This window comes from Anopheles ziemanni, chromosome X (genome assembly GCF_943734765.1).
Source record: "Anopheles ziemanni chromosome X, idAnoZiCoDA_A2_x.2, whole genome shotgun sequence".
NCBI classification, from domain to species: Eukaryota; Metazoa; Arthropoda; class Insecta; order Diptera; family Culicidae; genus Anopheles; species Anopheles ziemanni.
This window is the reverse complement of record NC_080707.1, coordinates 4,634,654-4,651,506: the sequence shown is the minus strand read 5'-3', so window position 1 is coordinate 4,651,506 and position 16,853 is coordinate 4,634,654. Positions and strand designations below refer to the sequence as shown.

The following is a 16,853-nucleotide window of genomic DNA, read 5'->3' as shown; positions in this document are numbered from 1 at the left end:
CCAAGCTACTGGTTACCGTTAAATTAGTGAAGATAATCCTAACACAAATACCTTTCTACAATAGTTAAAGCGCACACAAACACGCAGCCTTTTTTTTTGTTGTTTCTGTTTAAAGGTTATTTAAAGACGTAAATTAAAGCGCGCTGTCAGTGGCCGTTCAATTGCGTGGCGACAACTTAGAGGTAATTCCTACATGTCTAGAGTATAATACAATAACGTGAGTGTCGACGGGCGAGACGGGAGGTAGCGTAAGCGCGTCCGTCAGGGGGGGTTTTTCTAACGCGTACAACTTTGGATTGGAACAACGGAACGCCTTGAGGTTGGTCCTTTCCGGTCCTTGCGTCGTTCCTATTCTGTTTTTCACCACCTTTCCGGGACTAGATGGAAAGACAACGTTTGCGTCGTTACTTGTTCTTCATGAGGGTGGCCTCGGATTTGGATGACTTCAGCCGGAGCCGCTGCTCGCAGAAAAGCCCACCGGATGGTAGTGCACCGGGACCGGACGGAGGGAGGGCCTGCGTCGGGCTGGTGACCGTACTGGCGCTCACGCTCGCACTGCCCCAGCTGACGAACGACGCCGAGGAGCTGCTGGCCGAGCGTGACATCGCCTCGGAGACGGGCGGCGTCGTGGGTGAGTAGTCGATCTTGCTGCGGTCCCGTATCGGGAACTTGTTGCGCGAGCAGCTTAGGTCCAGCTCGAGCGTGTTGAAGCGGGGCCGCCCGCTGACGGGGGGCAAGCTGGCCGGTCCGGTGGCACCGGTTGACCGGGGTCGGTTCTCCGACGCAGCCGAGGGCGATCCGAGGGCGGTGCGTAGCCGTGCCCCACCGTCGTCGCTGCTGTTCTGCCGCCGGTGCCACGAACGGTCCCCTACCGGGGCCTCCACCATCCGCCCGGTCGACGCCTTTTTCGGCGTGGAGGACATTTCGTCCAGATTCTCGACGCTCGCCTCGTGCACGCTCGGCAATGGAGGTGATCGCAGTAGAAACGATGGACAACCCGCGCCCCCTCCCGCCCCGGCGGAACCCTTCTTTCCAATCACCGTCGTCGGTGTGGTCGTCGTCGTTGTCGTCGTCGGCGCCGTCGCTTGGGTAAGATTCTGCGTTTGGATGTGCAGCTGCACGCTGTAGCGGTCGCCGTCCGAGCCAGAGTGGTCACCGATAGGTTGACGCCGCGACGGGCCGTCCTTGTCGTCCCGTCCCGACGCGCCACCAGTGCGACCGAAGTCGAGGTCGAAAAACAGCTCCTGCAGAAAACGGCGTGATCCGAGCCGGTACGTGTTGCACCCGAGCAGCCGGCACACCTCCGAGTAGAGGCACACGTCCTGGAAGGCGCCCGGGTGTGACTGCTTGATGTCCAGCAGGACGCTGCGGGACTGCTTGCTCCAGACCGGGTTTGCCATGCGCTGCACGTGCCGCAGCACGCTGTTGGCGATCAGCTCGTCCGCCAGCTGGCGCACCGATGGCGGTCGCTTCACGCCCTCGCGCTCCTCGTAGCCATCGTCGTCGGCGTAGTCCGCACCGCTCGCCACCTCGTCGTCACCGTCGGTCCACCGTTCCTCGGCGGGATGGCTGGTCCGGCAGCAGTGCAGACACTGGGCGCGGATGTGCTTCGAGTGCGTCCACCAGTGCTCGTCCTCCTCCTCCAACAGGCCCGTCCCGGTCGACGAGGAGCTACCGGTCGTGCTGAGCGACACCTGCAGGGCGCTCGCATTCGCGCTCTTCGATTCCTGCTCGTAGTCCGCCATCACACCCTCGTCCACTTCGTCGGCGGCGGTCGAGCGGGAGCAGCTGCTTACACCGGTCTGCTGGTCCACCGTCGCTGGCTTCTCGCTGGTCGAGCGGGCCGACGGTGAGCGGCGTTCGGTGCCGGGCGCCAGAAAGCTACGCACGTGCGTACGGCGCACCTCCGGCTCCGGGAACAGGTCCATGAGTTCCCGCGGGAAGCAAATACCTACGGCGAAACGACACGGAATTGAAGTTGGTTAAAGTTTCTTCCTCTCAAATACATTAACTGTTTCTTGTCATAACTTATCGATACAATGGTAACCGAAACCAATAAATATAACAAACATACAGTGTGCAGTAGAATCATTTTTTGATGATTTATGAGACACTTAACTATTGTTCTATTTACACAAAAGATGCAAATTATTGGTACTTTCTGGTTGAAATAAGTCACACTACTGAAAGGAATGAAATATACTCTTTTTAATCACATAAATCGATGAAACAAGGAATAAAGTTGATTGGTTTTATCAATTTGACCAAAAAATGCCAATGTTAACAAAACTATAGCTTGAAATGAGGTCATCTTACAATAAAAATAAAGGTTGATGATGTGAGATTTGATAAAAAGCCAACCTAATTTAAGGCTTTTCCCCAGTTTTAGAAGTCTTAAAATTTGACAAAAAACAATAAAAGTACTTAAAAGGTTGTAAACTATTTACAGAACACTGACAAAAACCTTCAAACAAGGGCTTTACTTTTCAAAGCCTTATGATGATTTGAAATTGTGATGAAAAACACTCTTCATATCTCATTAAAATGCATTGATTAAATGTAGCAATAATACTACTAATACTACTGACCGATAAAACAGGGACCGGAGGTGTTGGGTTTCGTCGGCATCAGGTATCTAGTGGAGCGTCCGTCACTGCTACCTTCCTCGCTGTACTGATGGCTGTGCGAGTAGGAGAAAGGAAAAGGAAGGCGTTAGACAGTTGGCAAACGACGCTGGACGCGCAGGGACTTACTACTTCATACTGAGCCGGTGCAGCTTGCGGTCGAGACTGTGGAGCTTCCAGCTGAGCTCGAGCCGCTCGTCGAACGAGGACGTCATCATGGCGGAGGTGCCCATGGAGGACGGCAAGCCACCGTACTGCGTCTGCTTGCCCGACAGCTGCGACCGGAAGGAGGAAAACAGCGACCGGTCGGCGTCGAGCGACAGCAGCGCGTCCTCCAGGTCTTCCTCGGACGAGCGGGACAGCAGGGGCCGCCGGAGCCGGCTCATGGTTCGGTGCTTCCGGTGGCCGGGACCCTCGGCGGGTGGATGTTTTTCGCGTCGCTCGCCCGTACCGGGTGCGAGGTTGGAGGAGCTCAGTATGGGCGAGAGCTGAAAGGCGGGTGGTGCGATCGTGCGGCGTGCTAAGCCGGGCGAGGGCGGTGGCGACGAACCGTCGGCCGAGAGTGTCCGCATCCGCGTCGCCAGCCCGGCGAAGGTGGATGTGGGCAGCGAGGAGCTGGTGGTGGTGGTGGTTGTCGCCGTGCCGGTGCTTTCATCACCCGTCGAGGCACAGCTGTGGCGGCGGTGCGAGTGTTCCAGCTCACCGCCGGTCGTATCGTCGTGGGTGGAGGAGCGGTCCTGGTCGCTGCACCAATCGGTCGGTTCGTTCAGCGGCCAGTGGATGCTGCGGTCGTGCCGGGACGTCACCCAGTCGAGCGCCTGCAACGCGTCGGCCCCTTGCGCGGTGCTGGCGATCAGACAAATCCCGTGCAGGGCGGTCGCACGGATCGAGTACACGTCGGCCGTGCGTACGAGTTGCACCAGGCGCGCCAACAGCCACGGATAGTGGGTGCCCATGTACTCGACCGACTCCTTGCTCGTGCAGGCGTGGCACAGCGCCCACAGGGCTGCCTTCAGCCGCAGGCTGTCCTGCTCATTGCGGCACCGCCCGTCACGCACCCGCTCCGCCAGCTCCGGCAGCTGACCGTAACGCAGCAGCTGCGTGAAACCCTGCGTCGTCTGCGCAAGCTGGCCGTACAGATGCGGCAGCAGGTTCGGTGCGCCGGCGGTGGCGTTTTCGCTCGGAGCGCCGCTCGCCACATGCCGCCTGCTGTACGTGCCGTCCTCGGTGCGGATGTGCTGCGTCAGGTGCGCGTGCGTGTCCGCCTCGACGAGCAGCACGTAGCGCTCGTTCAGTGTGTCCACCCAGCGCTCGAGTTCGTGCACCGGATGCGCCTCAGGATGGTTGAGCCCTCGCGGGATCGAGTAGAACCGCATCATCACCATCTTCCCTCGATCGCCGAGCCGATCGAGCCGCGGCCAGAAGTGGGCCAGCTCCTCCAGGTACGTTCGCTCGTAGCACGCCTCCTCCAGCAGCTCTAGCGCCGCCAGCTGGACACACCGCGTCGACTGGCCCTCGACGCCCTGCAGCGCCGCCACCAGCTTCAGCATCAGCTGGATGCCCCACACCTCGAAGTTGCGCAGCCGAGCCCGCAGCAGCACACGCAGCATCTGCGTCGCGTACAGGCGCGCCTTGGGCGACGGGTGGCGCAGCAGCGCCTTCGCGAAGATCGCCCGCGGTTCGCCCTCGAGGCTGTAGTCGAGCCCGGACACGATCAGCTTCACGTAGCACAGGTGGTTCGTCTTCAGCACGATCGTCGACAGCTCCTTGAACACGTCCGTGTTGCGCAGTATCTCCAGCCCGCGCTCCGTCCGGCACATGCGGCCGATGAAGAGGAAGTACTGCTGGCACATGGTGCCGGTCATGTGCTGCGGGCTGAACAGGCACTCGTGCGCCGACTTGCCCGCGTGTATGGCCAGCAGCTGCCGGCTGATGTCGGTGAACAGGTCCGTGAGCAGGCGCATGCATTCGAGCTGTGGAGTATAGGAAACATTGCATGAAACATTTCAGACTAAATCAATCACTATTCCAATAGAACTAACATGTCCCTAGCGTCTTTTTTCTCTCAATTTGAATGATTTCATTGTCTTTAAAGCATTAATTTTAACCCCTTCACAAGAGGAGCCTTTTCGTACCGCCTTTTTTCATCGTGAATGTGTTTTTCCATCGTCCGTTATATTTATATTATAGCTGCGCCGTGTTGGAACCACTTCGAAACCCACATTAATACATTGTTGTACATTGCTATCACAGAATTAATATTAAGTGTACAGTGAACGAAGCGTAATTCGGGCCAAGCGTCATCTGTGCTTTGTTTACGTTTTGCAATTTGGTAAAAGTTGAAGTTTTTTTTAAAAGCTACAGCTGTTATTTTGTTGTGTATTGTTGAAAATACAAAAACTATGCTAAATAGTCACAGAATTTCGATAAATATGCGATTAAAGTGCGATAGAATGAAGGTTTGTTTACATTCTGACAAGATTACGCATGCGATTATGATTCGTTTCGCGTACCCTTTAACTAATTGATGCAATACATTCTTTGGATTTGGCTGATATGCCGTGTCTTAAAGATGGGTCTGTTGTTATTGATATGTGTCGACATCACCGAACATAAGGGGCTTCTTTTCCTTGTTATTTCAATATTAGCGTGGTATGGATATTGGACGAGGCGAAGTTCGTTGGGTCAGCTTGTTTAACCATATAAATTAAAGTAAATGTTTCCTTAATGTTAAAAGATTGAGAGACGAATGTTTGTTCATAGATGTGCAATATTTCAACAGTTATAGATAGACAAAATGTTCCCTTCGCAGGATGTGAATGAAAACTATCAGCATTCAGTAATTCGTAGCACAACCGGTGGTTGGTTACCTCCGACGACTGGAGCATCGCGTCGATCAGCTCGAGACCGGCCGTGACGTACGCTGGCAGCTGCCGGCTGCTGTACAGATGCGAGAGATCCTGGTGCGAGAAGCGATTGTTGCTCGGCTTAAAGTAGTCGACGATGCGGCGTACGAACCGGCTGTTCTGCTCGTCCAGCTTCATCCCGAGCAGGTCCGACTGTGCGTGTGTGTATGTGTGTGAGAGAGGGAGAGGGAGGGAAAATTAGTTGTTATGATTTGAAGGCAAAAACGGGTTGTTTGGCTTACACGCAGAATCGTGATGACAATCTGCCAGTCCCACATGTTGGCGTCCTTAACGGCGAGTACGTTCGAGTCGTGGATGAGCCGGTCGCCTTCCTTAATGTTGTCCCAGAGCTGTAGCAGCTTGTTGCGCTTTGCCGAGCGCTTGAGCGTACCACTGCCGGATCCGCCGGTCTGTGAAGGTCCGGTAGCGCCGGAACTGACACCGGGTACCCCGCCGGCGCTACTGTTGCTCCGCACGAGCTCGCGCTCGAAGCCGGACCCGCCTTGCCCGCTGCCCGTCCAGCTCCAGTCGAAAACGCTGGCCTGGCCGAGGAAGCCACCGGCGCCACCGGTGGACGAACCGCTCGAGTCGTGCCGCACCCGCTTGAGCCCGTCGAGGGTGCCGTACTTGAAGATCGGTGGCACCGCACCCGCCGCCCCCCGTTGGTCGCCACCGGTCGAGCTGAGCTCGCGGCGAAATTCGCGCGTATTGATGAGCGCCCCGCTCTGGATGATACTGTCGAGGTAGAGACTGCACGAGGCGGGCCGGTTGCGCAGCATCAGGTGAAATTGCTGTATCGCCGAGATGGCGGCCCGTGCCTGGTGGTTGCCCTGGATGGCGCGTGCCACGAGGGCGGGAAGCGGAGCGGCCGGTGTACTGGCGCATATCTCCGCCGGTAGGAGGCAGTGTAGCTGGTGCGTGATCTTGGCCAGCAGGATGGTAGCGCGCACGGAGATGAACGTGTCGCTCGAGACGATCACCTCGATGAGCGCGTTCAGCAGTCCATTGTCGACGAAGCAGTACAGCAGGAGGGCGAGGTGAATCTCGCACAGGTTGGGCACGGTGCTGGCCAGGCTCGGGAGGATGGCCGTACCCTCGGCCGCCACGAAACCCTCGTGCAGGCGCCACGAGTCCTGATATTCGGCCGGGTCGACCACCGACATCGCTACCGAGTACTCGTCCGTCCAGACGGGCTGCGGGAGGCCCATCAGCTCGTAGAGTAGGTCCAGCACCGCCTTGCGGATCTCGAGCTGGTTCAGGTACAGGATCTCGATGAGCGCCTTCAGGCCGGACGGACGGTGCGGGTTGCAGAACTCCACCGTGCCGGCCCACGACCGCAGCACGGAGAGCAGCGCCAGCCGGCTGCAGGTGAAGCGCAGGTCGCGCGCATCCTTGTTCCGGTCCATGATGCCGACGCGGTACGTAAAGTCGCAGTACGGCGCGGCGAAGCAGTCCAACCGCACGGCGGCGATCTCGCGCGTCCGAGGCCACTCCAGCAGGTACAGCAGCACCCCGCACAGGCTCTCGGCGATGCGCGGACTGTGGCATTCGAGCACGCTGCGCGTAATAACGCCGACACCGCCACACTCGATCAGCAGCATCGGATTCAGCACGCCAATCTCGCACAGCGTCGCCAGGCAACAGCGCAACAGTCGATCCTCTCCCGCGCCTCCCATCGTCGATTTGCCGCCCCCAACACCTCCGGCTCCTCCAGCCACACCACCGGCACCGCCGGCCGTACCGTCGGCTCCGTACGCGCCACCGCTACCACTCTCCCCGAGCGCCACCAGACAGCGCACGATGGCCGCACTCAGCTCGTCCGGTGCGACCACCAGCATCCGGCGCACCAGCTTCAGCGCCTGCACGCGCTCCTCGCCGTTGCGCAGCATCACGTCCAGGCTGCGGCACACTAGGTGCGCCAGCTGCAGTCGGTTCAGCGCGCGCAGATCCTCCGGCGCGAGCAGCAACCGACGGAGGGCCCGCAGAGCGCCCGCGCGAATCTGGGGCAGCGGGTGGACGAGACTCCGGCTAACGCAGCACACCCACTGCTCGATGCTGTACCCAAGGCTGCTGTAACGCTCGAGCGCCAACAGCGAGGCGGTCCGACGCCGGGCCGCCGACGTGCCCGAGGCCGAATCGGCCGACGAGTCCAGGTCGAGGGACATTCCGCTGCCCAGGCCCGCGTCACGCTTCCACCGGTCGAGCAGCAGCACCAGCCCATTGAGCAGGCTGAGCCGCTTGTTGACGCTCGTGTGCCACGCGTACAGCCCGCCGTAGATGTCGACCGCATTCTCCCGCAGCGTCTTGCCCGTATCGAGCCGATAGCAGTCCTCGGGCGGTGGACGACCTGTGGCAAAACAAAACAAAACGGGTTACCAATGGCGCATTCGGGCTGGGCGACACTCGCCACACTCGATATCCGCGTACATGTGGTTTATGTGTATTTTTATTCAACCTACATCATCACCACCACCGCCGTAAGCTCCCCCCCCCCCCCCCCCCCTCCCTCCATACAACAACAAATGAGAGAAGAAAAACCACCCCAAACCACTCTGCGGTGCTTATTTTTATCACGTACAATCCCCGCGAGCGGTCAAGCAGCAAAACAAACGTCTGACTGTCGAAAAACAACCTTCGCCTGTCCGCGCGGCCACCCGTCTGGCGGCCAAAATCCTCCCAGTCTGCTTACGGTGACCCCCCCCCTACTATCTACCCTTTTATACCCGTCCCTCCCACCCCCCGCGGGGACACAGCTGAATTGCGGATCAACATCATTCCTCCTCCATTGGGACTCTAAATCTATTTGCGCCTGTCAGAGAGGGAGAGAGTTGGTGATACCATTAAAGCAGGGGTCGGTAAACATTTCTCAAAAATGGGCCAGAGTGTGAAAAAAATTATGCAGCGAAACCATAAATGAAGCATTCATGTAATGTTGAAGCTTATTAATTTTCAAAGTCGGAGAGCGCTATGCAAAAGTGATACAAGATCATGCGTTTCTCCTGAATTATTACTTATTCATATTAAGGCTGGTGTTAGTGATCTGAATCGATTTTATCGTACGATATTAATGAGAAATCCATCTATTCTATCTCTCTATTGGGATTTTTTATCATAACGAGGGTGTCTTTTTGTACACATTCAGTCATTAAATCAGACCTTAAATTTGATATCATTTACTGTGGAACATCTACGTGCCCTAGACAATGCCACATAAGTTCCTAAAGGAATTAAAGGTTGATGCAGGCTGTCCTGGTGAAAATTGTTCGCTGCAACATGTTTTTTAGAATAAAAAACTGCAAATTTTTAGTGCTCGGTTGACTGTTGCATGGGTAAAAAATGTTGATGTGCATTCACATTGACTGCCATGGCTGCTCAATTTTGATAGTCTGCTAACGCGTGTTCTAAAAAGATGCAATACAAAAAAAACCATAAAACATGAATCATGTGCTAGCTAGAGTAATAATCTTTGCCTGCTGTGTTGAAGCTATAATAAGCTTAGAAAGTTAAAGAAAACTTAGCGAAACACATATCCAAAGGAAGTTGCGTATTTCATAGCATATTACCCGAGCCTATCCTTGTTTGATGTTTGAGGTTGCGGATGGTTTTATTCTTTTCAAAAATCGTCTTTCGTATTGTAAATTTTACTGAAATGAAAATCTGATGGGCCATGCATTGCCGCCCCCTGTATAAAAGCATGGAAAGACACAGCCAACCACACCCCCCTCACATCATCCCCTTTCTAAATCTAAATGTAACGATTCTTACTCCTCTGTCGAATGCTTCGGCGAATCATCCAGCTGGACATGGCCATTTTTGGCTCGCTTCGGATGTATGCAGCCCTTGCCTGCGGACTCCTTCCTGCCTGGCGCCGCTACTGGCCGCTGCCGTTGTTGTTCGTGGCAGGGAAGTTCGATGGTTGGCCTCGCACCTATCGCCGTATCGTGAGTCAGGTACCACCTCCGGGAAAACTGTTCCCTACTGTTTGCTTGCGTTGATGGTTGACGGTTGAGTTGGTTTTGAGCGACGATTGATATTTGAGTCTTTTCCCCCAACTAGGAAGCGAATGTTTTGATTGTCGTCGGCAGGGGACGGCTCTGCGGAATGGGGAAGCGATCGCCACTCGCATACACACACGCGCGCGCGCACAAACACACACACGCACGGATGAAAATGCACACACGCTCGTGGGCCAACAACCCGCCGTCCCACACGACCTTCTCCACCGCACGGCTCACGACCAGGAAGTGCAGCTGATGGGCCAAGGGAACACAGGAAGTAACGATCTTGGCGTACTTAAAGGGATCCGTTCTGATGCCTACCCCGCTTCCACTCTGCCCTCACTAGCTGTCAACAATCACAGCGAAGAAGGGCCTGCACCATGCGCCAGGACGCAGCATATCATGCACGACGAAACCGACCGACGGTGGACACGTTTCCCGAATCACAACCTGACACTGACCAGCGTCGTATTCCATCACGCGTTCTCGGCGATATTTAAATGGGTCCACTGCATTTTTAAATGGTTAAAAAATAAATAAATACGCTCCCTGCAGCAAGGGACGCTTGAGCGCATCCGATTGTTTCTACTTTGACAGCTGTCAGTTCGACGCGAGCAGTGGTTTGGGCGTGTGTACGTTCATCAGCGCTTGGTAGTGATTTAAATTCAGGCTCCGGTTATGACTTGCATGATTTACGGGCAATATCGTAAGAAATAAAGACTATTTAAAAGTCCATTTTTAAAAGGGCCAGCATCCAAACAAAATTTTACTTTTTCAACCGGTTTGGTAAATAATGCAACCGGTTCAATAGCGTGCTAATCTGGCAGCCCTGCAGGCAGGACGGCATGGTTGCCAGAGTGACACAAATATCATCACCTAATTGAACCGATTCGATTTAAGGGAAAACGGGGTAATATGCGCCGGGGTAATATTATATAATAATATAATAATAATAATGAAGAAAATGTTTTTCCGTTATGTGAAAGCATAAAACAATTACTCTCTAGATGTTTTGGAACGATACCCAAAAGTAAAAACTTAAAGTTGTGTGAGTGCTTACCAAAATCGTTTTGATGGAGAAATATTTATTCATGTATTTCTTAACGAATTTCTTAAAACCTTTGCTTGAATTGAACAGCAAACCCGTTTTTCTGTAAGATCAGGTGTCAAAGCTCTTTTTTCTACAAAACATGCATACAATAAAAATATTTTACAACATCCGTGACAAACCCCGATGACGGTTCTTGGGTTAGCTGTACAAATAATTTGAATATCACATAATCCTCCATTGAGCCGATATCTGACTACGAACTTTATTATCAGCCGTTTGACAATGTCGATAATGTTTGAATTTCCATACCATGTTTGTCCATATTAACATCAGTCAGTAACAACCTACAGTAGGTAAAGAAGGGGAACGTTTTGATCGTAAAGTTCATAGTCTATCAAGGGTGTTACCTACCTATGTACTTGCACTTGCTTTGTCGTCAAACGGTACAACTGAGGATTATCAAAATCAAAATTATACGCTTTAGTTAGTTGTTTTTTGTGAATTATAATGTAAATATTCGAATATTTTATTTGCTGCTGCCATTTTTCCTTTGTTTCCAAATATCCCCTTCCCTTCCGCTTGCACTTTCACACATTTCATTATACTGGTTTTGGAAAAGCCTTTTCAGTGCCTTAAGTGTATGAGTGATTTGAGTAGATTTTAGCTTTTAATTTGATTTGATGTGTCCTGGTTTCCGACAACGTTGCCTGCTTGCACTCAAATATTGTCCTCCACGAAAGTAGCGCAAAAGCCACCTCCTACTCAGTGGGAAAACATACGTTCGCGGTGCTTCCGTAAAGAACATACCTAGCATTGTTTGCTTTTCGTTATAATTCACTTAATTCGTACAAAGTTTTTTTTTCACAAAAATGTTTGCGAAGAAGAAAACAGAAAGTACCACGTAGCGCTATATCAATTCCTTCTAACAATCAGTTCCAACCCAATAGGAAAGACAGATCAGAGAGGGAGGAGAGAAGGTCAAACGAGTTAAATGTGTAATAGTAATCGAAAGAGATTTTTCGAATTGAAACATTATGAGTTACAAACAATAACTTGCGACAAAACACACAAGCTTCTAACGTTAGCTGTAATTGCAGGATTTTTAATTTTACTGGAAGAAACAATGGTTTACAAGGGAAAACGACATCTTTGACAAAACTGCTTTCATCTGATCAGTCCGCAGGAAGAAATATGTGACAAAATGTTATATACTAGCATGTTGTTATATTGTACTTCTACATTTAGATTGCTTTGTTGCCTTGTGTATGTTGTTGTATTTTTTGTTCAAATTGCAGATATGACTGTTGAAAATCATTTTCGTTTTTTTCCAATTTCGGAACTGGACCCTTTCAGATAGAGAGCAATTTTATATTTGCCGCTGATGTGTAAATAGCTGTAATAATTGTTTCCCTGGCATGTTCGCCGATGCCTTTTTATTTTTCCTTTTGTTTTATCATAAATGATTTAGTTTCAAATTTTTCGTTTATTATATTTAAATTTAAGAGCTGTTGGTTGGAGCTTTCTCACGTTTCCCCAAATGGTATGTGCCACGTTCAACAGTCCTCAGTTTGGCAATTACTCTTCTTCCGTTAAATATCTACTGACACCCCTTCACAGTCTGGTGCAAGTATATATATATATATCGTAGTGTATAAGTAAAGCTTCAGGAATCTTAGTCCATTTCGAATAGGTAGATAGTGCGTAACGTGAAATAGTAAGAAATGACGGTGCTACCTGCATGCACCAAAACGTCGGGTCCTTCGGATCGCCCTAGCTTTATCTTTAATTTCGACGAAGAAGTAAAAGTGTCTCGCAATGGCGAAGTCGGTGTGGAGTTTATCGTAACTGTTTCCTCAAACGCAAGGCGATTCACTCATTTTGGTTTTGGTTTTCGTTTTGTGGGCCCACGATTACAAAAAAGCTTCGGAAATCGGTCATTTATTTCGTTTTTCACTGCCCGCCATGCGACCTGTGCTGCCGGAAGAGCGACCTATGTGTCACGAACTCTAAACTCCTATGACAATCCGGTTCCGCGGCTTGGTTTGATAGTGAGATTGTTTCAGAATATCTCGTTTGTATCAGATAGACCTGTGAAGATCAGAAATAAGAAACGACGTAACCGGGTAACGAATTGTGTAATCAAGGTTGAAACGATTTTGGGGGAAAAACAAGAGGGGAGGCTGAACGCATAGTTTATCGTTAGGATCTCGGGAAGCCAAAGGTAGGTTGGTTTTTTGCAGGGAAGGGATCGATCCGATGGTTTGTTCTGGAGCAATCGTAAGGATCGTTGACGCGTACAGACAAATCAGTAAAGTTACGAGGATGGACTTGTGAATCAAATACGCCAAAATAGTTGCCGTAAGGGAACCGGGAGAGTTAGGTAAAGAAATATTTCAAATCGGTATTGAGCAAGATGGAATGAAGTAGAAGAAAAACAAATTAAAATACACGAGCCAAGTGGAAGAGCAAGAAGAAATGGAATCTGGTAATAGAAAAAATGATCTAATTAAAAAACATGATCATTCTTTTAGTTGAAGAACTAGAAAAAATTTTAAACAATAGCAGTAGAAACAGTGGCATTGGCAGTACTTAGTAGGTAGAACTGGAAGAACTGTAAAGAAAGAGGTGATAGAAAGCGGACGAACTGATCAAGCAAAACAATATTTTCTCACTTTATAAATATATGCTGCCCATTCGAATTTAAAAGTGCATAAGTTGCATATGATAAGAGTGTCGGTTTGAATCATGCTATTGTGGTGTGAATTTATAGCATTTGGAAGGAAAAAAGAAGCTGTCTTGCTGCGTCGGCCGATACACCTGTGTCGAATATAGGGAAGAAAAGTCAATTATTTGCAGGATGCAAGGGAAACACGACAGACGAGACAAGGTTTACATTAGTCAGCAGAACAGTAAAATTTATTTCAGCACTCGGATTCATTCTAAATTAGTTAAAAAAAACCATGAACAGGTGCCCTTTGATGGCGCTTTGAGTATTTGTGGATGTGTCCTCGAACAGATGCGGATTGGCGTTGCTTACGGAAAGTGAGTGACACAATATAGGCAGAGACGCATGCCCTAAACTTGTACCGCGTGGGGCAACCGAAGGACTCTCGTGTCAGGAGGGCTCGTGAAGGCACAACTGTGGGCTTATAATGCGCACACAACCCGGGTGAGAACTGTTGAACCGTTTCACATGAAATAATGCATCGTTTACACAAGGCTGGCAACATACCTTGGGAGAACCTAAGCGAACTCCAGTGTCCAACAGTTTGGTCGAATAGCGTTACGAAACAGACGGAAGGTGCTAAGCAGTTGGATAAATTTAGGGCTGGGGTTTGTTGCCTAGTTCCGTAAGTGCATGCACGTTTTTCTATCAGTCTCTCGGTTGATTTCTTCTCTTCTCCCTCCCATTCCCTTATTCCCTTTCACTTTCACTGTTTATTCTTCACAAAATCTCTGCTGCTCGCTACATCTAATCTTACGTTTACTGAAAGCATAGTTGTTAATTTGTAGAACAGTATGAGTTTAGCTTCTTAAAAAAAGTCCTCTCCTATAGCACTCTATTTGTACAACATATAGTATAGTCGATAAGCGATAGTTCGGCAACGTAGTACATGTGAAGCGTTCTGTTAGCAAAACGAACGGTAAAATCGTCAAGACAGGCCATTTAGTCTTTCGTGTGATATCTGAAGAATCAGTAATGCTCGAGTTTGGCAGAATCAAGCGATCCTGTAAGGATGTAAGAAACTGTGTATACGCGTATGTATGTATTCGTGCGTGTGGGTAGTGGCGGTATGTGTGTGTTTGTGTGTGTGTTTTTGGTAATATATACCACGATAGACGAGGGTGCAAGCAAACTCGTTTGCAGTTTTGATTTGGGGTTAGTAAGTTAGTACCTGATATGAATGTATATACTGGAGTGAGTTGTGACAGTATATCTTTGGTTCCTGCTTTTGCTTATCTAGGAGAACTCTCGCACACACTATTCTAGCATCCTGTTTCGTTTTGCACTAACAACAATTATCTAGTTACGCTGTTTCGTGAGTTTCGATAGTTTTTAGGTAAGGTGTCAGCAAACTTCTGGCTGGCTGTCGCCCCATGCGTCCTATCGAGAGTAGGTATGTAATATACCAAACACAGCAGCAAAGGAAAGGATGATTCGATTGGCTCACTGCGAGCTTTCTGTTAGCAGAGGTCCAATAACGGCGTTGAAAATTATTAATTCGTTGGTGAAACGAGAACTGAAAAACTCTTCAATGGATGACATCTTGTTTCGCCAACGGCGTAAGAGCTCTACGAATGTGGAAAGTGTTGCAGAACTCGGTGCTAAAGCAATAAGCCGATGTATGGCGCATGTTCGAGTATTTGAGCGCAGTTAAAAAACATCAACATCACATCAGTGCGATTGAACATCGTGTTTACATGGCGCAAAACAACAAAGTGCTTTGCTCGACTGTAGAGAGCTGATCAGCTGTACACGTCCTATTCCCTGTTATATACCCAAATGCTCCGCACCATGGGTGGATGGAATTTTTCAATAGCCTACAAGATACCAGGACACGTGAGAAAGTCTTTTCTGCAGTCGTAGAAACTTCAACACATACACAGACACACAATTCTGGGGCAAACACTCCAACCATGGGGTACGTGCCCTTCATGCTGCTTCGGACCGATACGATGAGCACTAGCCTAGCAAACACGAAACAGTTTTTGGAGCTCCTCCGTTAACAACAAACACTATGAGTTCGCTAAGGCAAACGAGTAAATGGTTCCGGGTAAAACCTCATATCCCTTTTGCGCAAGGTACAGTTATGTAGGTCTCGATCTTGTCCCGATCTGATGGCGGGTATCTACGGGTACGGAGGGGGGAGAAGGGTGTGTTGTAAGCAATCTGTCGTAATTGCTTTCTATTAAATATTTTTTCTCCTCCCAGTAGTCGCCACGCAGTAGTGCGTCGATGATCCGCTCCCTTTCCGAAAATATCCTTTTAACCTGATGCCTCCCAAGACCTGCCCTGCGCGTTCTACGTAAGTCTTGTATCTAACGACGAAAACATAAACATCCGCCGCAACTCCCGGACAGGCCACCTTCGGTTATCGCTAACGCTTTTTAATATAAAAAACGGCGATTCATATGTTACATCGTGTTCGCGGTTTTCGGGGGCTCATTCTGTTGTCATTGTACATTCTATAAATCGATCTCGTCGAAATTGTTTCGCTAGTGTTTCTACCCTGCTCTAGCGCCTTCTAGTAAGGTCTATACATGCATGTATACATACACCTCGTCTTAACCGTCCGTTTCCTTTTCTCCTGGTCTGATAATACACAATCCGCGGTCTCTGTACACACTCATCACATCATCTAGCAACGTTTCCCCCAGAACGTCTTGACAATACCCGGCGTATCCTTAGTTTGTGGGTGTCATTTCATAAACTACTATTAATTATTTGTTTAGTTGTGTTTTGTTTGTTTGTTTGTTTGTTTGTTTGTTTGTTTGTTTGTTTGTTTGTTTGTTTGTATGTTTTTTGTTTGTTTGTATGTTTTTTTGTTTGTTTGTATGTTTTTTTGTATGTTATATAAACTTTACGCTTCGTACACTAAAACCACCTCCTCGTTCGATAAGCTTCAGATAGCAGCCTGTTGGGTTTAGTTTTTAGTTATTATGTTCACTAGCTTCATCGTCCATGCCGTGCGCATGCAAGCGTGCTCCTTCGAACACCACAGGTTAAAAAAAAACTGCCTCACAAACAAGCAAACAAGGTTCGCGATGATTAGGTTTGAGCTGCGAGACGAAAGCCAAAGTTGGTGACGACGAACTAAAGTTTGCTTCCAAACCTAACGCTGCTCGAGCCTTTTTTCACAGGCAAAGATAGGATGATGGGTGACGGGACGTAGGATAAGGCATTGGGTTGAATGGCAGAGGCACAACCGATCGGGGATAATAATAGGACTGGCGAGGAGTTCATCGCGTTCGCCCTTGTGCCACGATCGGCAGGACGGATAGCAAGCTGTGGAACGACGACACCGTGGTGAACGTCAGCGTTTCGCTTGCTCGCTAGTAGTTTTGTGGAATATTCCAATGGCTCGCTACTCGATAAGACTCGATTAAGTCACAACCTTTCCCCTTTCCGGGGAAGGGGGGATTTGTTGCCATGAACTTGCGCAATACGATGGGAAACTACTACAGGCGACCCTAGTGAATATCGAATAAGCACCTGATTCTCTCTCGAAGCTTCACCGTTTTCGGCGTTGTTGTCCAGCTAGTTGAACAAAGC

The 16,853-nt window shown here is 49.9% G+C and overlaps 1 protein-coding gene across 1 annotated transcript; it reads right to left on the bottom strand.

Annotated features, from left to right (window-relative positions):
• Positions 1-404: 404 nt before the first annotated feature.
• Positions 405-9,598, bottom strand: LOC131290608 (rapamycin-insensitive companion of mTOR). Its single transcript, XM_058319769.1, has 6 exons — positions 9,296-9,598; positions 5,773-7,877; positions 5,495-5,683; positions 2,754-4,597; positions 2,589-2,680; positions 405-1,951 (listed from the first exon to the last, which is right to left on the bottom strand). Exons 1-6 carry the CDS (start codon positions 9,339-9,341, stop codon positions 405-407), a joined length of 5,823 nt encoding a protein of 1,940 aa, XP_058175752.1. The 5' UTR covers positions 9,342-9,598.
• Positions 9,599-16,853: the final 7,255 nt, after the last annotated feature.

Bases quoted from the DNA above. Each gene is read 5' to 3' on its own strand.
- LOC131290608 (XM_058319769.1), bottom strand. From the start codon at position 9,341: ATGGCCATGTCCAGCTGGATGATTCGCCGAAGCATTCGACAGAGGA. The intron at 5,684-5,772 runs GTAAGCCAAACA...ACACACGCACAG, and splicing joins TTGTCATCACGATTCTGCGT to TCGGACCTGCTCGGGATGAA. The intron at 1,952-2,588 runs GTCAGTAGTATT...GTTTCGCCGTAG, and splicing joins CTCCGGTCCCTGTTTTATCG to GTATTTGCTTCCCGCGGGAA.